The sequence below is a fragment of the Alternaria alternata genome, assembly GCF_001642055.1.
Source record: "Alternaria alternata strain SRC1lrK2f unplaced genomic scaffold CC77scaffold_31, whole genome shotgun sequence".
In the NCBI taxonomy this organism is placed as follows: Eukaryota; Fungi; Ascomycota; class Dothideomycetes; order Pleosporales; family Pleosporaceae; genus Alternaria; species Alternaria alternata.
This window is the reverse complement of record NW_017306220.1, coordinates 75,276-99,673: the sequence shown is the minus strand read 5'-3', so window position 1 is coordinate 99,673 and position 24,398 is coordinate 75,276. Positions and strand designations below refer to the sequence as shown.

Genomic DNA, 24,398 nt, shown 5'->3' with positions numbered 1-24,398 from the left:
CCATGGCCTTGGGTTCGTCTAAGCAAGTCAGCCTTGCGTCCAACCGGATCCGTGCGGCTACTTCCAATGATACCCGGACATGTTGAAATACGATGCTTAGCGTTATAGTTGGATGGATAAATCGGCACAAGCACGATACTTGGCTAGGCGTCCCATCGCGTGTCTTGTAAAACGAATGGAACGGGGCCATCACAACTGACGTCAAGTCGGCGAGGCGATGAATGTCAACTGTACCACCGGTCTGATATGGTAGGCCTGAGGGCGTACAAAATCACGCGATGCGCGCGTTACAGGTACACAGTCAAAACCATCATCGTGGTATCCATAGCCCTCGAACCTAACGCCTCTCGCATTAAACGACTTTTACAAACTGCTTCAACATGGCACCACGATCATCGCGTCTGGGAAATGTCCTCCTCGCTGCATCCCTTATAAGCACCTCCGCCGCACAAAACACCACAAATACCACAGAACCCGTTAACTGCAACCCGGGCGGCCGTACGCCTTCTTACGAGCAGCCTGTAAATGGCACACGTACATGGAACGTCTCTCTCGGGGACGCAATCGACCTCTACGTCTCCCTCACATTCGGCGAATCCCGCAACAATCCTCGCAACAGCACCGATAACCGCGTCTTCGACCCATGGACATACGCATACATTAGCGCTCCCGAAAATACCACAACTCAAGCATGTGTATATATGTTTGATGCACTAGACAACCACCGGCAAGGCGGCGGCCAGAATGGCTGTGACGGCGTGATATCACAGAAATGCCAGGACTTACTGGAGAAGGAATACGCGTTTCCTGTCAACATTCTTCAACTCATCGACAGCTCAAAAAACGGCTATCAATGCCCCGGCTTGTCGCTTGACAAAGATGAAGTGGACGAGGCTTGTGGTGAAGGGTTCTGGGGCGGAATTAGCACGAGTAAGTGCAGCATTTCATTCTCTCCACCAACCTATCTACGAACACATCACATCTAGTTTGGACTCACTAACAAATCATCTAGCCCGTACAGCAAACCTTACAAACACCACTTGCAATGCCGCTCCCCCTGGCATCGACGTACCAGCTGGCTTCAGCACGCGCGGACTCTTCGGCGTGGGCCCCACACAAGAACCCTGGGACTACGATACCAACGTTGACAACTTCACTTGGTACGATGAATACATCACGAGGCCTGTCCCGGTTCTTGTTGCTGCTGTGTCTGAAGAGGCATCTATGAGTGGCGTGACAAAGGTCGTTTGCATTGCGCCTGATCATGTGAGGGAGGGGAGTCGTGTGCCGCCGGAGTCTGTGAACAATGAGAATGCGGCGGCGGGTATGGAGTGGGGCAGGAAAGCGGGGATGGCTACATTGGTGGCAGGTGTGGTGGTCATGTCTTTTGTGATTGCGTAGATGAATACATGAGATCTTTTGTGGAAAGATACTGCGACATGGATGGATATGATGGACATAAACATTTGGAGGGATAACTGACTCATCAGATGACTTGTAGCCGGCGATCATGCTCGTAGCTCAACTCATTGATCTCTAAATCCAATCGTCTGATGTTTTCCGTCTCTTCGTCGATCGTGCTGTAGCGCCGACGCATGGTGCTCGGCGCAATCGAGACATTCGGTTGACTATACAAACTACTGAGAATTTGAGGTTCCATAGGAAGCGATGGAGCGGGACGAGGCTCAGGACGTCCAAATATCACAGCCCCTTCAGTAGCTATAGAGGCTGGAGGGTGGACACTCTTAATTGCAGATTCTGGGACGAGCTGTTGCAGGCGTGTACAGTCGCAGTCTGTTAAATCTCGGCATGCATTGAACAACGTGGAGCTTCCTTGATGCCACCGAAGCTTACTTTTGATAGTGAGGTACTTTCGATCCAACCGACTGCCCGCCTTATCAAATAGGTTTTGCAGCACGCCTGTGGTTGTAGTCAAATAGTCATGCCCATGTGGTACTCTTCTCCACTTATGACACAAAACGTGGTTAGATCCGTCTGCTGGTAGGATGACATCTCCCAAGCCATTAGCGAATAAGACCAAGGCGTCGATGTCTTCAATGAGCCTTGACCATCCACCATGGTTCTTACTGATAGGTGCTCTCTTGAGTCTGTAAGGCGCATCTTCGAGGACCACAGCTTTGAACTCGAATCCGTATAAACTCTCATGCAATGAGGTCGGGATACGGACGCCAGGCGCCTCGCGCTGGCGACTGATATTCTGGGCCAGGAGAAACTCTAGAATCGACCAAATATTCAGGATATCGTCCATGAAGGTATAGTTATCGTGTTCGTACAGGACTTGGGATCGATGCTTCAACAAGACCTCTTTCGCTGACGATCCTGTTGGGATGTTTGTATCAAGACTAACTGGCTTCCCGTTCACCTGAAACGGGTTCAATTGATGGCGATGCTGGATTATGTGCAACATGACATTAGTTGCGGGAACGAGCCATGATCGTTTTCCGTCGATGTCGTGCAGCACTACGGGGCGACTCTCTGCGAGCGGGATAACTCTTTGATATGGACCAGCTCGTTGGAAGTGGCTCTTTCCATCTTTCAACCCGAACCTTACATCCAACGCGGCCACTCCAAACTGCTGGAAACCGAAAGATGTACCCGTAAGCCTAGGTCCCGAGTCCGCTCCATTGGCTTTGGTGTAGTCAATGTTATCGTAGTTTGCATGGCTAGATCCGAGGGAAGTAGTTGCTATCGAACACCATCCAACGATGGCTCGTAGTGATGCAAGACCCTGGAGGCCAACTTCGTGGAGCATGGCGCGTGACTTGCAGCGTGATATACCATCGTGATATGATAGCGGTGTATCTTCATCGGGACTAGAGACGGCATGCCATTGAACCCGATCAAGTTGGCGCCGAACTGGGACGAGCATGTGAGAGAACCCTTTCATCACCAAGCCTCCTTCGTATTCAACCACGTGTCGAGCTCCTGAGATCCCAGCCAGAAGTTCCAAGGGTATTTCCAATCCAACCTCCAGCGCTCTTTGTGCTATAGGAAAACCAGTCACAATACATGCATTGTCAAACAAAGGTAGCCAGCATGTCTCTCCATACGTGTCAATCTGTTCGTGGTGGACTTTGATCTCGAAAACACCTCGCTGCTTTCGAAGAAACAACGGGCTGGAATAGGCTAATCCCTCCTCGAACGGCGATGTTGTGAACGCGGAACTAAACCATGATAGCTGCTGAGCTAGCTCTACGAGCAGATGCTTTTTCGTAGCTTGCGCTGTAAATGTGGCGACAGTATCAGAGATATCCACTCGGACAGAGAGGCCCAGATCCCTCTGTAGGAAAGCCTCAACTGGACTGTCTGCATCCGATGCCGCGATAGCAGCGTGAATGGCATCGAGAAGATCCAGGTAGAACGCGCCAGTATGGGGCCATGTCGCTTTAATGTAGTCGGCACACGTCGAGGCTTGGGCATGTCGAGTGGAACTGCCGGTGAGTGTCACGACCGAGCCGAACTTGGGTATTTGTACTCCACACTCATCTTCATACTGATCTCTCATGAATTTCGTGATTGACCACCAATCCATCTGAATGTCAGCTTTGTAGCCATATTGTTCCTGGTGAAACAGATCCTTCTCTGACATCGTCGCCCAGATGGTTCTCATTGCAGACTTGTCTCGAGATAGGCTAGACCGCACGCATAGTGCCAAGAGTCTTATCTCATCAGTCGCACCCAAAAGACCCATGATATGATCGAGTTCTAAATCAGTCATTTGTTTTTCGAGATACTCTGAGAGCTCGACTTTATAGTGGTCTGGAGGCGCAACCTTAGATTTCATATGTTTGCGACCACCGCAGTCGTCCCAAAGCGCGACCCTAGTGTTTGTCTTAAGACCGATTCGCTGGGATGAAAAGTCCGGTGGAGCCATGAATTTCATCCCTAATCTTAATCGATTCACAGATGTGGGGTTGTATTGTGTGGATAGACGTCTGGTGGACAACCACGCGATGTGAGTTTTGCAATGTTGAATTAGGATCGCTGCAAATAAAGTGAGCATCGCATCTTTCTCATTAGCGCTCGCTGAAGCATTGACGACTGTCACTGATCTGGATAGCAGTTGAGTGGCGTAGACCGTGAGAGCGTCCCTGAGGCGCATTTGGACGATTGCTGTGTATCTCTGACTCGTTCCAGAACAGTGCCTTTGCACGCCAGATTTCCGATAAACCATCTTGACAAATCTTACGACGAATTTGACAAGGTTATCATGCGCTTTTGCCGATGAACCCGGCTGTGAAAATAGTTTGGGATGCGTAGAGGACATCACGGTTTGAGGATGTCGTTTCCAAGGGAGCTTTTTGTCCATGGGCTCCTTAGTATGGTCGTCGACTTCATGAGCTATGTTTTCATTCTTGCTTATTGCCGCCGCAAGATCCCGAGACCACGTCCTTTCGGGCGCATTGTTGTCAGATGGCCATTTGCGTTTGCTCTTAAGATGGAGAGTCTTATCGTCGAGGCTTTGGATTGTGTTGGCAGAGTCGTGGTTTACCAATGCTTCAGGCTGCGCTTCTGCCTGCTGCAGTCGCTGGATCTTATCAACTTCGGCAGCATGGTGTTGCATCTTCGCAATAATGGTACGGGAAAATGTCTTCCTGGGGAGGTGATGTCTCCTTCGTCGAGTATTCAAATGACTGGGTGATCATATTAGGAGCGGGTAAAGTTTGTGCTTCCTATGCGCTGTTCCAGGTGGTGGCTGAGCACGACTGTTCAGCGTTGGCCCAATCGCCCCTCTCGTTGGTTGGCTGAACTGATTAGCCTTCATGCGGCTGCGCCTTCACCAAAAACCAGCCTGCATGCTCAGCTGGACCAATGAGAGTCAAATGGTAACGGTTAGATGCATGCGCCGAGCTGTAAGGCATATTCGGAAGGGAAAAGGTATCTGCCTTCTTTCGGCCTTGTTCATCGCCTGACTTCTTGCATAGTTATCGTAACTCCGATTACCTACTGAGCTTTGGTGTTACCAGACTTCTCCTTCGAATTGCAGATGTTGAGGTATTCGACAGCGTTGCCTTGTTCGTACTCGACGACATCAGCAGCCCTAAGGCGAATCTAGTACATCAAAATCCATCGCGTCTTCATCCCCATAGTCACTATCCATTACACCTTCGCTATCTGCAAATACCTCCACTTCTGCCCGATCGTGAACCACCTCAGGCGTATCCGTGACCGCGATATACACGTCGGCCGTGTCTTCCTGCTCTACACTACCCGATACTCCAAGGCTGCTCAGCCCGCGTTGAAACCGACCTATGGTTCTGTGCAACCAATCAGATTGTATCTCGGCGTATTCAATCTTCAGCCCTGTGTCATCTTGCCAACGACTCCATTCTTCCAGCTCTTCGATCTCTTCGTCTGATGGAGCGGTGGTTCCAAACACGTTTTGTACTTCCGAAGCAATTTCCAGGTCTGAAAATCCTTTGAATTCGTGAATGTCTACGAATAGATCCTGGAAGTTGTGCTCGAGTTTGTGTAGCTGATCGATAAGGGGATTAAGCTGCTTGCCGAGCATCATACTTTGGGCTGCAAAGTCCTCTTGAGCCCAGTCGAGCTTGAACGTATACCATCCCTGTATGGCTTCAGGGATACTGTGGCCGTCCAGAAGGAGTTGTTCAAGGTAATCCAAGTCTCTGCCCCAGATCTTGTTCTTGTTGAGCACCTTGTGCAGTTGGGTGAACAGGGAATCCTTAGTCGGCTGGGATAAGTTGTTCGTTTCGTTCCTGAAATCTTCCATGACGCCAGCTACGTCTTCTTCTAGCTCTTCAAGTCGCTCAAACGGTTCGTACGCGTAATCATAGCGTTTTCTCAAGGCGGTTACATTGCCCTGGGCCTTGCAAGCCTGAGCCAGAAGATGTTCGATGCGGGCGATCATGCCGTAATGGACGAGTTCGGTATCGCACAGCGGACATGATCTAACAGCGGTAAAAAGTTCGAACTGAATCGCAATCCTGTACCTGAGGAAGTCTAATGAGTCTTGCTCTTCGTTCTCGAGGAAGTGCAGCCGGCATATACCGCGCTTCGAATCGGTCGGGGGTGTCTCCACTGGCAGCGGTGTATGTTCAGGAATTCTGGTGCAGCTTCCGTTCGGCCTTGAAGCGGTTGGCATAGGCATGATGGCTAGATTATTCCAGTAGGGTCGCTACGACGTTGAGAAGACCACAGAGTATGCCGGTGGCACCTCTGATGCAACATGTAAAGACCTACAAGTAATGTGAGGCAGTCGAACAGATATACAGTCTTCATTTCTGTACCAAGGTTCTGGTGTTTGTATGCAAATCCGCCTCATTGGACGTTGAATGGGGATGGACCACGGCCCACCAGAGTCCTACGGTAGAGCTCATCATCCGCACCTCGGATGCTCGTGGAGGCGCGTTTGATTCGAGCAAAGATAATACCATGCAAGTCTGGAAAAAAAAACTTTCGTCTCTTCGTGGTCATGTCAACTGCGTCGACCCTGGATGAAACATGATCTTTGGCGGGCTTGGTTCGCGCGTAGACACTTTCTAGTCAACTCCGTGGTGGAACTCATTCAGAACCGCGCTTTTGAATTTCCGGTATATCGCGCAACATGTCGTTCACGGGGGCATTAGAAGCGACTTGAAGCAACCAAGGCGAAGTCGCTGACGGTCGTTGTTTTCGTACACAGTTCATTCGCCAGCGGTAAGTGTCCAGGGCCATTGCGTTCCATCAACTCCCACTGCTATGCATCGCGAGCGCCGGAAGAGATCAGATACCAGCCCTGAGCGATATCGCAACGCGAAACAGTATCTTTTGTGAAGTTTGACGATGTTGCGAGATGCAAGAAGCTGCTTCGCTGGCAAACCTCGACGATCCTGCCTTGTTTTTCGGCAACGCCCAGCCCCAGCCGCGTCTGGGCAGTCTCGCAGCGCGTCACCGCCCTCCGCAAAAACCTCCAGCTCTCACCTCAACTCTTCCATCCCAACTGCTCTACGCAGGAAGAAGTTTCATTACATCTCGCATCGTGCTAGCGAGCCAAATTGACCAGCAAGACAAGCCTTGCTTCCCGTCCAGCGTTGCAGCGGGCCACTCAAGAGCTGCCCGCCGTTCCAGGGTAGCTTATCCATCAATCCCCACCAACCACAGCGCCCTTCACTCCCGGTTACCCGGAATCTCGCAACCATGTCTTCCAACCGCCACGGCCACGACAATTCGCACAACGTCTCACGCGTCTTGTACGACCATGTTAATGGGCAGAACAACCGCAATAACAACCACAATGAATCCACCCCGCTCCTCCACAACATCATCCCCTCGCACATCCACCCCGATGGCGAGTCCGGCCGCAAGGGCTTCCACCCATCCCACTTCATCAACGTAGCCTGGCGCTCCGGCAGCAATGCAGCAAAGTACACCAACCTCCTCTGGCCCTTTGTCATTGTAGCCATTGTGCTGCACTTTGCTGCACCATCAATGCCCATTGCCATCTTCGCGACCAGCTACATCGCCATGGTGCCCGTAGCCAATCTCCTTGGTTTCGCAGGCCAGGAGTTTGCCAGGAAGATGCCAAAGGTCAGCGGAATCCTGATCGAGACTGCATTCGGAAGTATCGTGGAAATCATCCTATTCATCATCTTGATTGCCAAACATCATTCTAGGGATGGTTCGAGCGAGCATGGAAACCTCATTCCGGTCATCCAGGCGGCGATTCTGGGATCTATACTGACAAACTTGCTGCTTTGTCTTGGACTGTGAGTACTCCGCGACAAGTTCAAGCGTGCACGTTATACTGACTTGGATGCTAGCTGCTTCTTCGTCGGCGGCCTCCGCCAAATGAGCCAAAAATTCCACGCTTCCGTCAGCGAAGTCGGATCCGGTCTGCTCCTCGTAGCCGGTTTCGGTCTGCTCATCCCATCAGCCTACTACTCCGCGCTCAAGGGCTCCGCTGTCGCTCACGCGTCAAAGCACCACGAGTTTACGGAAAAGATCCTGCAGCACAATGTCCTCAGGATCAGTCAGGTGACTTCCATCCTCCTCATCATCGCCTTTTGCATCTTCATCTGGTACAATGCGCGCTCCCAGCACTCGCTCTTCGACGAAGTTCTCGAGGCGGACGAACACGCTGATCTGGACCACCACGAGGATCTCGCCAAGCCCAAGTTTACTTTTACAGAGTGCATGGTTGCGCTTGTCCTGTCCCTCGCTATTGTCACGCTCCTCGCCGTCTTCCTCGTCGAGCGCATCGAAGATGTTGTTGAATCTGGGGTTCCAGACCAGTTCCTCGGCCTCATCATGTTGCCGCTTGTCGAAAAGGCGGCTGAGCATCTGACTGCTATTGACGAAGCGTGGGATGGTCAGATCAATTTTGCCCTCTTCCACTGCATCGGTCCGTCTATCCAGACTGCTCTCTTCAACGCTCCGCTCGTGGTTATTGTTGGCTGGATCATGGGTAAGGATATGGACCTCAACTTTGAGATCTTCATGATTGTCTTGCTGGTGCTGGCTATCGTTGTGGTGGGTAACTTCCTCAGGGACGGCGAGTCGAACTACCTTGAGGGCGCTATGCTTATCATTGTTTATGTCATTGTGGCTGTGGCTGCGTGGTACTACCCTAACCCTGATGTCGCTACTTCGAATGGTGCGGAGTAGTGGGGGCAGTGAGAGAGTGAGATGTATCGGTGGAGGTGGCGACGCCTAGTCTGGCGAATTTGCAACCAGGCCATGTCGACTCTAGTCATAGCTGCCTCACTATTTAGCTCTAACGTAGTCTAGCTCTTAGATATGCTGGTTGGGACTCGGCGATTTGCAATGTTAAGCCAACGAGTAGGAACTATACGATCACGAATTATGTGTTCCAAGATGATAATACTAGGGTCTCATAATGAGAGCCATGGAGATAGCTAGGTTCGTCTTGACCGTGCCAACATGCCTCTTATCCCAGCTAAGGCATATCTTGATAGAGCACAGATCTCAATAGCACTCTATCTAGTTGTAGAAACAGTAATTCCAAAGATACCTTGTGCATCCATGCTAAGAGTAGGGAACGCATACCAAGTATGAGGACAAGGAGTTATACAGCGCTTAGTGTAAGACGGACGTCGATGATCCAGAGAAGTGCATAGCAAACCAGAGTAAAATCGATTTCAAACAATCATAAACTCATACCAATCGTTTCCCCTGTGCTCATAGTATTGTTCAGGCATATCCATAGCACCAAACGCATCTGTTAAAGCACCAATGTGGTCCTGCTCATCTTCCGCCCAACGCTCATCAACTCGAAGAACACCAATTCGACGGTATTGACCTCTTTGAATCCCAGTCAACTGCAGTAGGATCCCTTGGAGTGATCCACCCTCTGAGATCCCGAAGATAACAAAAGAATTTTGCTGCTCAACACTATTCTCGAGTATTACTACTCCGTCAGGCTCATCAAATGACAAATCAACACACTCAATGTTGATGCCGGACGAGAGCAATCTGAGTGTGCTAGGGCCTCTCTCATCATGCAAGCGGCTAGAATTTGTGGCAGTAGCTCTGCACAATAGACCTCGGAAGCGAACATAGCCCCGGGAGCTCGCTGAAACCGCACCAAACGGGTCCGATTGAGGGAAGGTCTCTATACTGATGAGCTGTGCCAATGAGGTTCTGCTGTAATAATTTGGAAATGAAACCTCGCCATTGTACGACGCCCACGACCATGAAGGTGCGACGTAAGTCTGTGATCGACTGCCAGTGTTGACGGGGGAGGCAGACCACATTAGTTGCAACTCGAAGTCTTGGCTCCAACGGCCTGCGTAGTATCGCAGAGTCCTGTTGTCCTGACGATGTTCAAACATATATTTTGCAACTCCAGATAATGCTACTAGCTTATCTGTGGCTACCGACAGCTTGCCGGTGCTGTATAAGTCGACAATGTCGCGCCATGTGTTCAGAAACTGGGTGATGCGATCGCCGGCGCCGTGGCTCGGTGCTATAGGTACAGCCAGATATGTCCTCTTATAGAGGTAGGTGTCTTCAAGCTTTCCTGTGACGTCCGTCTCGGATGCCTGACATTCGTCGCATTCCCATACGACTTTGTGTTTCAGGAAATGGACAGTGCGTGGCGCAAGAAGACGCTCCTGAACGATCCACCCTCTATCCCCAAGCGGCGCATTATCAAGCAGGGCCCCGATTCCAGGATTCGGCCATAATACGACAGGTTTGCGATACCAACCTGTGGGTATATACGTAAGATTCACCGATAAGGGGTTCACAGATTTCCATGATCGTTGTTGGAAAAGGCCTCCTCGAGAATCTCCAGCCGCGTTCGCCCCGATGTTGACAAATGAATTCATGTAGACAGACGTCATTCGAGTACACTCATTGGCCCAGTCAGTGTCATCGTCCTGGATAATGCAAAGAGAATCGATCCATATGTACTCTATACCAAGCGACTTAGTGAGCATGATGGCTTGCTGGAATGTTGGTGGAAGCCTGCCAACATCGATCCCATCCAAGAATGCTTGCAACGTTCTCCTTTCAAGCTTTATTGGCATATATTGACCCCAGCAGTGACTTAGAGTCGTGTACCTTGCATCTTCTGGTATTTGAGCAGTCTGGCGGAGATATGCTTTGGGGCTTGGTATTAAGGGCTGCACCTGCAGCAGTCGGGTAGGAATCTGGCGAGATCGCTCGCCTCTTCTTTGCGCGCATCGCATGTGAGTCGTTTCACATTGTCTCAACCAGTAATGTATCATGTTAAGAGTCTCACGAGAGTCTGTAGATGGTTGCACTCGCTTAAGAAGCCGCACTGGTAGCCGATACATAAGTAGAGCCGTGCAAGAAGGGACAGTCATACATACTGTATTGATACTCACTCGTCAGAACCTCACATCTCAATTCGCAGACAGTTACTCGGTTGCATTCAGGTGGTCTTGGATGTGCTTTCTGAATTCGTAGACACGGAGTGGCTCGAGGTTGTATACCGGACAACCAAACAACAGCCACGAATTGGGGCTCGCCTTCGCTTGCGCGCTCCAGCTCTTCAAGGTACCGACGCTGCTGTTCCGCTGTTATATACAATAAGATCAAGATGCACATATGGCAGCCATTCTCTGAAGACTCTTTCAGCTGTTGGATGTTATGAAAGACCATTGTCGCTCCTCGAACAGTCTGTTGCCTGGCAACAAAATCGAAAAATGAGCGACACATCTGGCAACAATCATTCTCAGAGCTTGGCGTCCAAGGTTGTAGCTGGGCTGAAATTGTTGACTGCATCGAACTGGAAGGACGCAGATTATCTGCGTGTGAAGGTCAAAGGTGTCGCATGAATGGGGTATCTTCAGCCCTTGAACAAGCACCAGGCTGGGTGGCGAGGTCATGAGCCCCGCAGTACCGGTGGCGTCCTTGGCAGTCATGTGATAAGTCGCATCGTTGACATACAGATAGCATGAGTTTCTGTGATGGAGTGTAAAACGGAGGTTGAAATGGGGACATGATTGGGCGGTAGTGGAATGAGGAAGACCATAACAATTGGTGGATATGCGATCACCGTGCTTGCCGCAATTACCTTAAGCCGACTTTATAAAGATCAAATGTAGTTGTTTTCGTCGCACTCGTCCTGAGATCTTCGGAAGCAAGCATATTCAGCAACAAGTTTCCAGTGAGGACTACCAAACTATAGTATAGTCATCGAGAGTTCACATCATTCTTTGTCGGGCTAGACTACCGCGGGGCACCGGATTCCATTGCCCATCCGCCCATGGCAGAAAACAGATTAACGCAAGCACCTTGATGTCCAATTCACCAATGAACAACTCAAGACTGCGTTCTTGGGTTACCGGACCCAGTACAATCGTTCGAAGCCGTCAACCAGGTTGGCGGCGGGGTCGACGCTGGTAGTCAGTCGAGTCCGGAACACGGTCCACTCAATCACCTTCCCAAGACCGACTCAAGCTCTACCAAGACCAGCTTGATTGCCGTCAGTTCCACCGACTAGCGGCTTGACTTTGCTTGTTTATCGAGCGGCACGAATGTGTCCAAGTTTTGTAGCTTCCTATTCTGGCGTTAGCGCGGTTACTTCCGAGGCTATTCCGTTAGCAACACCAACTGACCTGCAATGTTGCAAGCCTTGTCCCCGGCCTCTGCGAACATCGTCATTACCGTTATCATATCACCACGCCACGAATTGCAGCACGACATGTGCATGCAGCATGGCGTTTGTGCCATCCTGGCAATCTCCAGCTTGCCGCGATGCAGATTGCGCGCTCCCAGGCGATAGGAAAGCAGTCGCGTTTGTTCCGACTATACGGGGATCGACATGCAAGTACTATGCACCTTATTATCAACCTTCCACATGGGGCAGCAGGCCCTGGAGTACGCCAAGGTACCAACGAGCTTCTGGGTAGTAATGACGCGACGTTAGCCGGTGCTTCGCTGAAGCTTAAATAGCTATCAAGACTGCTTGATGCGACTGGGCGCGTCTGCCATCTGCTCTCAAGACCAATATTCATTATGCAGATCTTCGCGACTGTTGTGTTGGCTGCTGTCGCCGCGCGTGATGCGCTGGCTTCTCCTATCCAGGCTCGAAGCCCGTATGTTGTCAAAGAGACTCATTTTGCGCCGAGGGAGTGGACCAAGCTCGAGAGGGCACATGGTGGCAAGACTATCCAGCTGCAGATTGGTCTCAAGCAGGGTCGATTTGAGGAGCTTGACCGCCATCTTCATGAAGGTACGTTTGTTACAACTGTAATCCGGGTACCCTTGAGTAGCTGACATGGCATAGTCTCCGACCCAGACCACAAGCGCTACGGTCAGCATCTGAGCGCCGATGAGGTTGACGAGCTTGTTGCGCCTAGCTCCGAGACTCACGACCTGGTGCACGAGTGGCTCCGCGAAAGCGGTATCGACACCGACAATGTGGGCTACAGCTCGGCCAAGGATTGGGTCATTGTCCATCTTCCCATTGAGATGGTCGAGAGCCTTCTCGACACCGAGTACCACACCTACAAGCACAAGGATGGCTCCATTGTTGCGCGTACAACTGCCTGGTCTCTGCCCCGTCACCTGCACGCTCACATCGACACCATCCAGCCTACCACATCCTTTTTCCGCGTCGCCCCCAACGAGGCGACGTTTGTCGATGAGGCGGTCGAGGTACCTGCGAGCTACCACACACCCCAGAACTCCTCCATCTCTGCTGTCTGCAACGTGACATCCGTCACCCCGGAATGCTTCCAGACTCTCTACAAGACCAAATGGTACCACACCAAAGCCAGCCGCAAGAACAGCGTCGGCTTCACAAACTACCTCGGCGAGATCCCCATCCGACCCGACACCAAGATGTTCCTGGAGAAATACCGCCCAGAAGCCGTATCTCAAGCCTACGCCTTCAAGCAAATCTCCATCGACAACGGCCCCACTCAAGACGGTCCTTTGACCTACAACCAATCCACCGTCGAGGGCATCAGCCGCGAGGCTAACCTCGATGTCCAAGCCATCTCGGGCATCAGCTGGAAAACACCCATCACCTCCTTCTCCACCGGCGGCTCACCTCCCTTCACACCCGATGTCTCCACTCCCACAAACACCAACGAGCCCTACCTCGTGTGGGTGAACTGGCTGCTCTCCCAGCACTCCATCCCCCGCATCATCTCCACCTCGTACGGCGACTCGGAGCAGACCGTGCCCAAGAGCTACGCCGAGCGTGTCTGCAAGCAATTCGCCCAAGTAGGTGCCAGAGGCACAACCCTCTTCTTCTCCTCCGGCGACCGCGGTCTCGGCGGCACAGATACCTGCTACACAAACGACGGCCGCAACAAGTACCAATTCCAGCCCAACTTCCCCGCCTCCTGCCCCTACGTCACGACGGTCGGTGCGACCATGAACTTTGAGCCCGAGGAATCGGCTTACCGCCCGAGTCGCAACACGTCTGCTGGTTTCCGCGATCTATACTCTAGCGGCAGTGGCTTTAGCAACTACTTCCCCCGCCCTTGGTACCAGGACAGCGTCGTGCCACAGTACGTTGACTCGCTCGGCGACACCTACGAGGGTCTGTACAACAAGACGGGCCGCGGATACCCTGATCTAGCTGCCCAAGGCCTGTACTTTGCCTACTTCTGGAACGGAACTGAAGGCACTATTTCTGGTACTTCGGCGTCTTGCCCGTTGACTGCTGGTATCTTCTCCCTGGTCAACGATGCGCTGTTGGCGAGTGGCAAGCCCACGCTGGGTTTCTTGAACCCTTGGTTGTACAAGAAGGGGCACAAGGGCCTTACTGATATTACAAAGGGCTTCAGCCATGGATGCAACGTTGAAGGTTTCCCCGTCACGGAGGGGTGGGATCCGATTACTGGGTTTGGAACACCGGATTTCCCTAAGCTGGTTAAGCTGGCTGGCGCACATGTGCACTGATTTGATGAGTTGAGATCGTTTACGGCGGATCATGGTGGATGGTGTGGCTTATTGTTAGAAAATAGGTTTCATACAATGTTATAATGATCATGATGACTTGTTACCATGTGCGCTGATAAGTATACCGTGAATACATTCCAAGTGGTCGACGGCAATAACATGCAGATCAGAAGACATGAGCTTCATTGGACAATCCAAGCGATAACAGAATTTATCAGGTAGAGATCTCCAACAGCATGGGTATCCGTCATAACGACATGTTGGTCGATATTTGTTTGCATTAGTGACTCGTAATATTCTGGTCAACTTTTCCACCATCGTGACCAACCAATAGCATGTACTACAAAAGAAAAACAGCCGGGGTATCGTCGAAAAACACTCGCTTTTAGAAAAAAACCGCAAAGACCCTCGTGTACTCATGTTATGAAAAGTTGTCGTCAAAGTCGGAACCCTTCGTCTTCGGCCCACATACTTCTCTTTTTACCACCGATACCTCACCCAGGTAACTTCTCTTTCACGACCAACCAGTAGTACTACACCCCCCTCTCGCCCGACAAAACAACAACATCAAACTCCTCATCCAAACTCTCCTCTCCCTCAGCACCACCACCACCACCCAGACACTTCATCTCATCATCACGATACCGCCCGCCCACAAAATCCCAGCCATCCCCCTCAAGACGAGTCCGCAGACGTTCCAAATTACTATTTGCTGCACGGCGGAAAAAGCTCCCAGCCCACTTGTTGGGTCCCTGAGATGCTGCTGGCGGTTGGGGTGCTGTTGTCGACGATTGCGATGCCGATGGCGATAGGGTGCCCTGGCTACTCGATTCCGTCTCCGTCTCCTCGCCTTCCTCCCAGTCGTCGAGTTCGGGTAAGATCCACAGATCGGATTCTGAACTCTGTCCCGACGCCGCCATGTTCAGGTTCAAGCACGTGCTCTGGTGGATGGACATGTTGTATTCTCTTTTGCCAGATTGCTGGGCTTGCGGAAGCCAGGTTGGAGGTGCGTTGTGGCGGTTGAGTGAGATGGTGGTTTTTCTGGCGAGATTTTGGTTGGCGCTGGTGGTGATGGGATTTCTTTTCTTGGAAGAGTTTGGGGACGTGGCGCGTGACTGGTGGGGTGATATGGGGAAGTGACCATATATGGCGTTGCTAAGATCGTAGCTATAATCTTCGTCGTCATGCGCCGCGGCGCTTTGTCGCGCGTTGTTGGCCATTTTCCTTGGTGGAGGTGGGGACAGGTGTTCAGATTCTGCTCAGCTGACGGAGGTGCAGACTTGATGTTGGTGTTGGAGCTTGCCACTTTGTAGCCGAGGAACGAAGCCACAGGTGAAATTTTCTCGCTGCAGACGGATCTGGAAGGTGGGTCTCTCTCCGCTAGAAACGCGCGGGGTGAAGGTGGGCGGATGTTGTTGAGGTGGAAGTGCGGCTGCCTGTTGGCGGCGCTCTGGACGTGATCTGATGACGTTGCGAGCTGGTGACGCCCAAGGCTGTGCTAACTTGTCTTGTTTCAGTCGGGGTCTATTTGAGTTTGCAAAACGGAAGGTACGAGCAAGATGTTGAGTGAGAGAAAGAGCCAGAGGTGAAATGCAATGTAGAGAAAGAAAAAAGAGAGAGAGAGTTGGAGGGTCAAGGTGAGCAGAAGCGACTGGCTGCGGGTGGTTGAGAATGGGGGAAAAGTGAAGCTGCAGTTAGTGACTGATTAGCAGCAGTGACTTGTTAGCAGCAGCAACTTATTAGCAGCAGCGACTTGTGTGCAGCGAGCAAATATGGACTTGACACGGCATGTTGTCGACGTTGTGTCGAATTTGGGACGGTGTTGTCGGTGTCGTGGTTATGTGTGCGCCGAGAGGGAGGTGGGTACACACGGACCACCTGACGTGTGATGTCGGTTGAGCTCCAAATCTTCATGGCCTTGGTCAACATCGACGACCATCACCAACCCTTCAAACATCCAGCATCTCCCGGGCCAGCCCACCATGCTGCGCGCCTCCATCCTAAGGGCCCGTCCAGCTGCCCGCCCATTGGTCCGCGCCGCTCGCCCGCAATGGCACGTCGCCCAACGCTTCTACGCAGACGATAAGAAGAACCTGGGCGAGACGGCCGTCCCCAACCCGGCACCCACCACATCGCCCTCCAACCCGACCCCCATCGGCGAGGGCTCCATCCAGGCCTCGGACGTTCCCAAAGCACCGCTCGCCCCCGACAGCTCCGTGGCTGCCGCAGCCTCTCGCGATGCGCCCGCCATATCGCCAAAGACAACACCGCCCACCGGCCCCGGATCGTCGAGCATAGCCCCCGACCCAATCCAGCCCAAGCCCAAGAAGAAGCGACGCATCTTCCGCAAGCTCCTTCTCTGGCTCACCGTCCTCTCCGGCCTCGGTTATGCCGGCGGTGTCTGGTACTCGCTCGTCTCGGACAACTTCCATGACTTCTTCACCGAATACATTCCGTACGGAGAGGATGCCGTTGCATACTTTGAGGAGCGCGAGTTCAGGCGACGATTCCCCGGCCGCGCTGGAGAACCGAGGCTCCACCCTCAGATCTCTGGCGAGAACAAGGTCACCATCCCTGGACGGAGCGGCTTGACGGCGCGCCCAGCCCAGGAGAACAAGAGCGACCTGGGCTCCAAGGGCCCCCATCTGAGCGCTGTCGACGCCAACAAGAAGCCCGACAGCACCGAGTCGAGTGGTCAGCAGCCCAAGGTCTCCTCCGGTGCACCTTCACCCGCGCCGTCCAAGACAGAAGAGAAGGCCGCCCCGGTCAAGGAGGTCGTCAAGAAGGAGACTCCAGCCAAGCCCATCTCCCAGCTAGACCACCTCAGCGTCCCCTCCGCCACCGAGCCCGTTGTCCAAGACGTTGTCAAGATCGTCAACGACATCATCACTGTCATCAACGCCGACAACGCCCACGATGGCAAATACAACTCTGCGCTTGACAAGGCCAAGAGCGAGCTCGCAAAGGTCGTGTCTGACATCAACATGATGAAGGAGAGCCTGCAGAAGCAGACCGAAGACAAGGTCGCCGCCGCCCACGCGGAATTCGACCAAGCCGCCAAGGAACTCGTCACACGTCTCGATCACCAAATGCAAGCCCAAGAAGCCCAGTTCAAGGAGGAGTTTGAGAATGAGCGCGAGCGTCTATCACAATCCTACAAAGAGCGTCTCCAGTCTGAACTCCAGGCCGCACAAAAGGTCTACGACCAGAAGCTCAAGAACCAGCTCCTAGAGCAAAGCATCAACATGCAAAAGTCCTTTACCGCAAACGTCCGCGAACGCGTCGAAGCCGAACGTGACGGCCGCCTCGGCAAGCTCAACGAACTCTCGTCGTCTGTCCACGAGCTCGAAAAGTTGACGGGCGAGTGGAACAGCGTCGTCGACGCCAACCTCAAGACGCAGCATCTCGTCGTAGCCGTCGAGGCCGTCAAGTCGGCTCTCGAAACCCAAGCCACGCCCAAACCTTTTGTCACGGAACTGGCTGCCCTCAAGGAAATCGCGGCTGATGATCCCGTCGTCAGCGCGGCGATTGCTTCCATCAACCCACAAGCGTACCAGCGCGGTATTCCCAGCTCCGCTCTCCTCATCGATCGCTTCCGCCGCGTCGCGGCAGAAGTCAGGAAAGCGGCGCTCTTGCCCGAGGATGCGGGCATGGCGAGCCATCTTGCTAGCTTGGCCATGTCAAAGGTCCTGTTTAAGAAGTCGGGATTGGCGGTTGGTGCGGATGTGGAAGCTGTGCTGAGCAGAACAGAGGTTTTGCTCGAGGAAGGCGATTTGGATGCCGCGGCTCGTGAGATGAATGGCTTGCAGGGTTGGGCTAAGGTGCTGAGTAAGGATTGGTTGGGCGAGTGTAGGAGGGTGTTGGAGGTGAAGCAGGCGTTGGATGTTATTGCTACGGAGGCGAGGCTGAATAGCTTGCTTATTGATTAAGAGACAAGGCTTGATATGAGCTTCTTGATGGTTAGAGGAGGCGCCGAATGTGGGTTTTTTTATTTGCCCGTCCCTCTAACCCGCCCATTTGGTGGTTTGTTTTTTCCGTAGTCCGATACTACTGTAGTTTTGTAACAATACGAGTATTAGTCTATAGAAAAGCTGTTCTTTTTTGCTTGTTCTTGTTTCTGTTCGGAGGTTATTTCTGACAGTGTGGTAAATGTTAAGATTTGCACATTTGAAAGATGGGCTTGCTGATGTGATCGCAAGCCAGGGATGTTAATCATTCTGACTACTAAGTTGGGAAGATATGCTGTTTTTATGGTGGTTTTCTATATAGTGATGGGCATATAGCGCAGTTGTTGACATTCATGTCGCTGGGATGTATGATAGAGAGTGTTTGAGGAATAAAAAATAGGTTCTGCTGGAATTGCAGTTGCTGAGTGAGGACTGGGCGCTTATTCTATACAGGATAGAAGAATTAGTAAAAGATGCATCCAAGATGAGAACCAAGTGTCGGATGATGTTGTATCAACTAACACGGGAGTAGGCAGACTTGGCTTCGAGAAGCAACTCCAAGCCGTCGGCCCGTTCCGTCAGAGTATGGCAAGAGGTGGACTTGACTTCAACAAGCAACCTCAAGCTTTCGGCTCCTGGCCTTGTATCTACCATGCCAATAAGGGATGTCGCAAGTAATCAGGACTTCTGCGCCTCTGACGTCATTCGGAGGGTTTTCGAAACTGTCGTTGTTACTCGGAGGTTTTAGTGTCGGTAGAAAAAAAGAATCTCCCGCCCGCCTGGTTAGAGCGTAAAGCGGGTCAGGTGGCAGGGGTTTTTCTGTAACGGCACTCAGGCGTCTTATACTTGGGGCTTTTCTACCATTTTAGAGGACTGATTTGGCGAGGGATTTGGGGGGTTGGGTTGGGAGGGTTGTGGTTGCGTTGGGTCGAGCTCAGGCACCAGGCCTCTGAACGTGGGAAGCCATTGCGTCGGTCGTATACAATGCATATGATGCCAAGGCTTAAAGAGAGCCTTGAAAGATATGGGGTTGCATTCGGAAGGAGGAGCTTTTGCTATCCGTGGACTGTGGTTGATCAGTGGGTCGGTACAACGTCAAATGTAGCCACACGACTGGGTACAGATGACAAAGGGATTATCGATGCGCTTAGCACGGAAGATGTACTTAGATAAGAACCTGATGTTGAGGTTGCGTTGATGGAGAATTCGCTATAAGAACTGCTGTTCTTGTGTACACCAGATATTCCAGTCATCCATTCAACCACGATATCCTCAATATGTCGATTCCTGGACCATCGCGAATCCCTCATGTTCCACCGGAGCCATCGCTAGACGCACTTGTGCCGTCTTTGCCAGCGATGATGACAATCTCTCTGGGCGTCATGGTTGTACTCTCGGTCGTTGTCATGACCAGCGGTAAAGCGAAACCACCTCTAGCCAATCCTCCACGCTGGTATCAGACTGCACTTTTCAAACGACTGGAATTCCAACAGAATGGGAGGGCCATAATGAGCGAAGCCAGGAGGCGCTATGGCAAGCAACTTTACAGGTTGATTACTGATACGGGCGAATGTCTTATCTTACCTCCAGAGTATGCGGCTACGATTCGCAACTCAATGGATCTTAGCTTTGCAGAAGCAGTAGTGAGGGTACGTTATTTGATACCGTCGATACATGACGTCGGAGCTCATCAAGTATTAGATGTTTTCTGGACATGTGCATGGCTTCGAAATGTTCGCTGTCCTGCTACACGAGAAACGACTGGTACAAACCGTTGTGATGAAACAACTCACCAAATACTTGAGTAAGCAGATCAAGTAGTTGTGTAGAATATACCAAGCTAACGAATATCTTCCAAGACACATTGACAAAGCCCCTCTCAGAAGAAGCCACTTATGCGTGCGATGTGATATTTGGCAAAGATCCTGGTACGATGCATCCACCATTCTTCTCTGCACCAATTGATCACGCTCGTAGAATGGAAAGAAACAGTCATTGCAGACTCAATTCTTCAACTCACCGCCCGTCTGTCCACCAGAATCTTCCTCGGCGACACCATGTGCCGCAACGAAGCCTGGCTCTCAGCCTCAAAAGCCTACACCGTCAGTCAATTTCCCTTTTCACGAAAAGTGTTGTATTCGAAACGACAAAACAGACCAGGCATTACCATCAGACTAACGTAAAGGACTCCAGGCAACATGTTTCATCATGACTCTCAAAATGGCAGCACTCCCCCCCTACCTAAAATTCCTCGTTCCCTACCTTTCCTCGGAAGCCAAAACCGTACGTCAAAACGGAAACCTCTGCCGCGAAATCCTCACCCCATTATTCACCCAGCGCCAAGCGCTAAAAGCCGAGGCAAGACGGAACGGGCAGCCCGAACCCGTCTTCAACGACATGATTGACTGGTACGAGCAGGAAAGCAAGGGCACGAATTACGATCCAGCGCTTTTCCAGACTGCGCTGTCGTTTGTTGCGATACATACGACAAGTGAGCTACTGACACATGCCCTGACGCTATTAGCAAGTGAGCCGAAATACGTAGATGCGCTTCGAGAAGAGATTGTGCGGGTGTTGAGCAGTGAGGGGTTGACAAAGGGGGCGTTGGCTAATTTGAAGTTGATGGATAGCTGCTTGAAGGAGTCGCAGAGGTATAGACCCGCTGCGTATTGTAAGTTGCCAAAAACCCGTCTTTTATCTTTTTCTTGGAAAATGGCGAGGGAGCGCGCGAGAGAGAGAAAAGCAGAACAACAAATATAAACATGGACAAATCTAACGTTCAAACCAAACAGTAACAATGCGCCGCAAAGCCAAACGCACCGTCGTCCTCCCCAACGGCACCGTCATACCCAAAGGCCAACAAATCGCCGTAGACGGCTACCACATGTCCGACCCGGCCATCTACCCCGACCCCGACAAATACGACATCTACCGCTACTACCGCATGCGTCTCGACCCCAACCCCACCAAAGCCAGCCAAGCCCATCTCGTATCCACCGGCCCAGACAACCTCTCCTTCGGCCACGGCGTACAAGGCTGCCCCGGGCGGTTTTTCGCCGCAAACGAGATGAAGATTGCGCTATGCCATTTGCTGCTCAAGTATGATTGGGAGGTAGGTGAGCGATGTGATTTGTCGTCGAAGATTTTGTTTGGCGAGACGGAGGCGTTGGATAAGGGGAATAGGCTAAGGTTTAGGAGGAGGAAGGAGGGGGAGGTGGAGGTTGATTTGGAAGGGTTGGTGTATGTGTGAAATGGAGTTGTTTGGGAAGCTGGGAGTTGGGGCTATGAGACAGGCAAGCAAGTAAGCAAGCAAGCAAGCATCTTCGGGATGAGTAGGTGTTTGTTTCCTTTTCCGTGTTCCCCGCCCTTGTTTATCATCCCCTTTGCTCAATTTCTCTCACTGGAATGACAACGAATACAGACTCGTCATGTTTATGAGATCACTCCATGCCCCGTACTCTTACACTTTCTCATCCATCCGGAGAGAGCGTTGGACCTGGCCATCCTTATAACCCCTCCAATGCAAGAAGGTAAAATGGCCTTTACAGAATTCCATGACGCAACTTAGTGCGCGATAGTGTTGATGAGTGCGAAGTTCGGTACACTCGCAAGCAATATTGACCTTGTTTCTTCTTCACATACTTCTACACAATCTCGATGTTCCGAACGTGTTCTGAACGCAACTTCTCCCAAAGCTCTCCTTGCATAGCTCCTGTGACGATAGCGTCACCTACAACCTCATACTTTGCGTCAGGCTGCTTGCGCAGAATAGCAGGACTGCTGCAACCAGGAATAAGAAAAACTTCATCGTGCAGTCGCGCTCCTTTCGCCGCCCAACCGATCTGGTACTCTGGGCTGCCATCCAAGCACATCAAGCGCATGTCAAGTCTTGCCATCTTGTCCATTCTTTCCCAAAGTCCGACATCCCAGTAAGTCATACTCCAAGCATTCCATCCGTACATCAGGAAGCGATGTCTAAGCCGCGTCGCACTCTCCGCCAATGTGCTTGCGCCGGTGAAAAAGGCTCTTTTCCCACAGATCCATCTCACCAACTCGCTGTAGAGCATCTTTGGATCTGGAGACCCATGGCTGGGGATGAAAACCTTGACAAAGCTGTGCCCATGTATTGCACAAAGGCGCAAGTGAGATGCCCTGTAGGAAGATGGTTTGGGGTTTGGCGTGTAAAGTTCTTCAAGCATTGCTTCGTAGAACTCTCTACAGAGATGAGAGGAACTTATCTTTCTAGCCCAGGTAGCGTCGTGGACTGGAAATCCTATTTCCGTAGGGTCGGAAATTGTTGTTCCAAGACTGCGTATGGATCCAATCCGAACGGCAGGCGTCAGCAGACTCTGGCCATGGAAGGTCATACTTGACTCCGCTTCACTTGTCGCTCGCCACCGGGATTTGGAATCGATGTTCGATATCATGCGGATTAGTCGGCTTTCAGGAGGGAAGGAATCGAAATGGAACAGGTTTGGAGACCAGGTTGGTAAATCAGTGTGAGGGCAATGTGGGGCTAAGAGGATGATCTCTAACGTGTTTCTCTGGATGTAGGCGCGTGTGATTGCGACTGTCATTGTGTTCAGGTCGATTTTATAATTTGGCTCGGGCAAGTACTTCAATGCATCGACCGAAAGTCCAAGTAGGCCAAAGATACGATCATGTCTGACACCACACAATGACCCCTGGGTGATCTCAAGAAGTAGTAAAAGTTTCAGCGAAACCTCTTGCTGCCAATCCGTTCGGATTTTGAACACAGTGTTGACTTGTTTCCACCGATCCTTAACGGAACTTTGCGCGTTCAGCTTCTCGAGTAATGTCCGCAACTTGGTGGCCGCAATCGTACGATTCCCGATGAGGAATTCTATGTTATATCCAATCGCAAACTCTTGTAAGATCCAGATCCTTGTCCAGTAAGGGTCTTTAAAGAATGCTTCAAGCGCCGACAGAGCCAGTTCGTCGTTAAGTATATCGGCAAAACTGGTAGCGGGGTCGGTCGGATATGATGCTGTTTCAATGGAATCAAGTATTTGATTGATCCGGTCTGCAGCGGTCGTAGCTCCAGTTTCAGTAGCGACAATTATTGATTGTGCTCCAGAGTAAATGGCTCGCATGCGGATGACCTGGGCACTGCGTTCTATGTCGTCTTGCTGATTTGTGCAAATAGCATCAACCTAGATTTGCTATTAGCTCTCGAGCTGCTGAAGATCTGAAAGCCTCTTGAACTTACCCATACATATTCATATTCAAGAGCCCTTATTTCCCGCAGTATCTTGTCAAGGTTTGGGCTAATCAACATGGACGCACCATTTATGGCAATAGATACCGAAGCCTTCTCTACCCCCCATGTGTAAGACAAGGCTTTGTAGTTCTTCAATCGAGCAGACAGTAGTGGAAAGTGTACCAAGTCAGCTTCCACGCCCAAAGTTTCATCTCCAGATGGATAAATATGAAGCAAACGAATTGCGCCATCTATCAATGGAGAGTAGATTTTGCTGATCTCTTCGAGATTGAAGACAGGTGCTGGGTCATCGGAAAGCACTGGGTTGCTAGTAGCTGACTGAGACCGCTGCACATCCGTCATTCCATTCGCAATCTGCCCATTGGTCCCATGGCGTGACAAGGCCGCTATGGGTCTGCATCCAAAACCTTCATTCTCGGATTGCTTCCTGCCGCCTCCATTGATCTGTTTAATGTTGTTTTCAGTTGTATGTATAGTAGATGAAATAATCACTAACATATAAGCCTTAAAGAGAAACTTGCCCGACCGCTTGGAACGTACGGTTATTTGCAATATGACGACCAAAGCGATGTTAGCGGTGATGGATGCTATAGAAGGGATGTTCCCAGATGCCAGGGTACAACAATAAGTAGATATGAAGCAAGCGCATATCCAGGAAATCCAGAACATCGCCCTATGAGTTTCTTGCCATAAGTAAATACGAGATCTTTGGAAAGACATCCTGATTAACTGCTGTGTATGAGTCACGCGCTGGTGGAAGAGCTTGGAACAAGGAAATCCGAGCGCATGTGCACATACAAAAAAAGGCCTTTCGCGAGTGGTACCTGATGATGCAGAGA

At 51.4% G+C, this 24,398-nt stretch overlaps 10 protein-coding genes across 10 annotated transcripts; 5 read left to right on the top strand and 5 right to left on the bottom strand.

The window, feature by feature from the left end:
* Positions 1–285: 285 nt before the first annotated feature.
* On the top strand, positions 286–1,236 carry CC77DRAFT_559002 (hypothetical protein). Its single transcript, XM_018532183.1, has one exon. It carries the CDS (start codon positions 381–383, stop codon positions 984–986), a length of 606 nt encoding a protein of 201 aa, XP_018379950.1. The 5' UTR covers positions 286–380; the 3' UTR covers positions 987–1,236.
* Positions 1,045–4,824, bottom strand: CC77DRAFT_1025684 (hypothetical protein). Its single transcript, XM_018526116.1, has one exon. The coding sequence runs from the start codon at positions 4,583–4,585 to the stop codon at positions 1,487–1,489; it is 3,099 nt and encodes a 1,032-aa protein (XP_018379949.1). The 5' UTR covers positions 4,586–4,824; the 3' UTR covers positions 1,045–1,486.
* Positions 4,825–4,962: 138 nt separating this feature from the next.
* Positions 4,963–6,352, bottom strand: CC77DRAFT_1025683 (hypothetical protein). The gene has a single exon (XM_018526115.1). The coding sequence runs from the start codon at positions 6,131–6,133 to the stop codon at positions 5,063–5,065; it is 1,071 nt and encodes a 356-aa protein (XP_018379948.1). The 5' UTR covers positions 6,134–6,352; the 3' UTR covers positions 4,963–5,062.
* A 360-nt stretch (positions 6,353–6,712) lies between these two features.
* CC77DRAFT_1099843 (hypothetical protein) lies at positions 6,713–9,076 on the top strand. The gene is made up of 2 exons (XM_018530026.1): positions 6,713–7,730; positions 7,785–9,076. Exons 1-2 carry the CDS (start codon positions 7,162–7,164, stop codon positions 8,626–8,628), a joined length of 1,413 nt encoding a protein of 470 aa, XP_018379947.1. The 5' UTR covers positions 6,713–7,161; the 3' UTR covers positions 8,629–9,076.
* Positions 9,077–9,632: 556 nt separating this feature from the next.
* CC77DRAFT_948597 (HET-domain-containing protein) lies at positions 9,633–10,676 on the bottom strand (the record flags this gene model as incomplete). Its single annotated transcript, XM_018535207.1, has 1 exon — positions 9,633–10,676. A coding segment is annotated over one exon (1,044 nt), but the record flags the coding sequence as incomplete, so codon positions are not given.
* Positions 10,677–12,471: 1,795 nt separating this feature from the next.
* On the top strand, positions 12,472–14,370 carry CC77DRAFT_948433 (tripeptidyl-peptidase 1 precursor; the record flags this gene model as incomplete). Its single annotated transcript, XM_018535200.1, has 2 exons — positions 12,472–12,688; positions 12,743–14,370. 2 exons carry the CDS (start codon positions 12,472–12,474, stop codon positions 14,368–14,370), a joined length of 1,845 nt encoding a protein of 614 aa, XP_018379945.1.
* Positions 14,371–14,500: 130 nt separating this feature from the next.
* CC77DRAFT_558790 (hypothetical protein) lies at positions 14,501–15,971 on the bottom strand. Its single transcript, XM_018532180.1, has one exon. It carries the CDS (start codon positions 15,588–15,590, stop codon positions 14,904–14,906), a length of 687 nt encoding a protein of 228 aa, XP_018379944.1. The 5' UTR covers positions 15,591–15,971; the 3' UTR covers positions 14,501–14,903.
* A 197-nt stretch (positions 15,972–16,168) lies between these two features.
* On the top strand, positions 16,169–18,415 carry CC77DRAFT_1025678 (hypothetical protein; the record flags this gene model as incomplete). The annotated part of the gene is made up of 1 exon (XM_018526114.1): positions 16,169–18,415. A coding segment is annotated over exon 1 (1,943 nt), but the record flags the coding sequence as incomplete, so codon positions are not given.
* Positions 18,416–19,723: 1,308 nt separating this feature from the next.
* CC77DRAFT_1001019 (cytochrome P450 monooxygenase) lies at positions 19,724–21,817 on the top strand (the record flags this gene model as incomplete). The annotated part of the gene is made up of 6 exons (XM_018523140.1): positions 19,724–19,960; positions 20,019–20,121; positions 20,177–20,245; positions 20,295–20,419; positions 20,511–20,988; positions 21,110–21,817. The coding sequence occupies 6 exons, from the start codon at positions 19,724–19,726 to the stop codon at positions 21,565–21,567; spliced, it is 1,470 nt and encodes a 489-aa protein (XP_018379942.1). The 3' UTR covers positions 21,568–21,817.
* Positions 21,818–21,961: 144 nt separating this feature from the next.
* On the bottom strand, positions 21,962–23,901 carry CC77DRAFT_1066849 (hypothetical protein; the record flags this gene model as incomplete). The annotated part of the gene is made up of 2 exons (XM_018528933.1): positions 21,962–23,491; positions 23,548–23,901. 2 exons carry the CDS (start codon positions 23,899–23,901, stop codon positions 21,962–21,964), a joined length of 1,884 nt encoding a protein of 627 aa, XP_018379941.1.
* Positions 23,902–24,398: the final 497 nt, after the last annotated feature.

What these genes read in the sequence shown, in the direction of transcription:
- CC77DRAFT_558790 (XM_018532180.1), bottom strand. Translation starts at nt 15,590, where the DNA reads ATGGCCAACAACGCGCGACAAAGCGCCGCGGCGCATGACGACGAAGAT.
- CC77DRAFT_1099843 (XM_018530026.1), top strand. Translation starts at nt 7,162, where the DNA reads ATGTCTTCCAACCGCCACGGCCACGACAATTCGCACAACGTCTCACGC. An exon ending in TTGCTGCTTTGTCTTGGACT is followed by an intron (nt 7,731 to 7,784) that starts GTGAGTACTCCG and finishes CTTGGATGCTAG; the next exon opens with CTGCTTCTTCGTCGGCGGCC.
- CC77DRAFT_1025683 (XM_018526115.1), bottom strand. Translation starts at nt 6,133, where the DNA reads ATGCCTATGCCAACCGCTTCAAGGCCGAACGGAAGCTGCACCAGAATT.
- CC77DRAFT_1025684 (XM_018526116.1), bottom strand. Translation starts at nt 4,585, where the DNA reads ATGCAACACCATGCTGCCGAAGTTGATAAGATCCAGCGACTGCAGCAG.
- CC77DRAFT_559002 (XM_018532183.1), top strand. Translation starts at nt 381, where the DNA reads ATGGCACCACGATCATCGCGTCTGGGAAATGTCCTCCTCGCTGCATCC.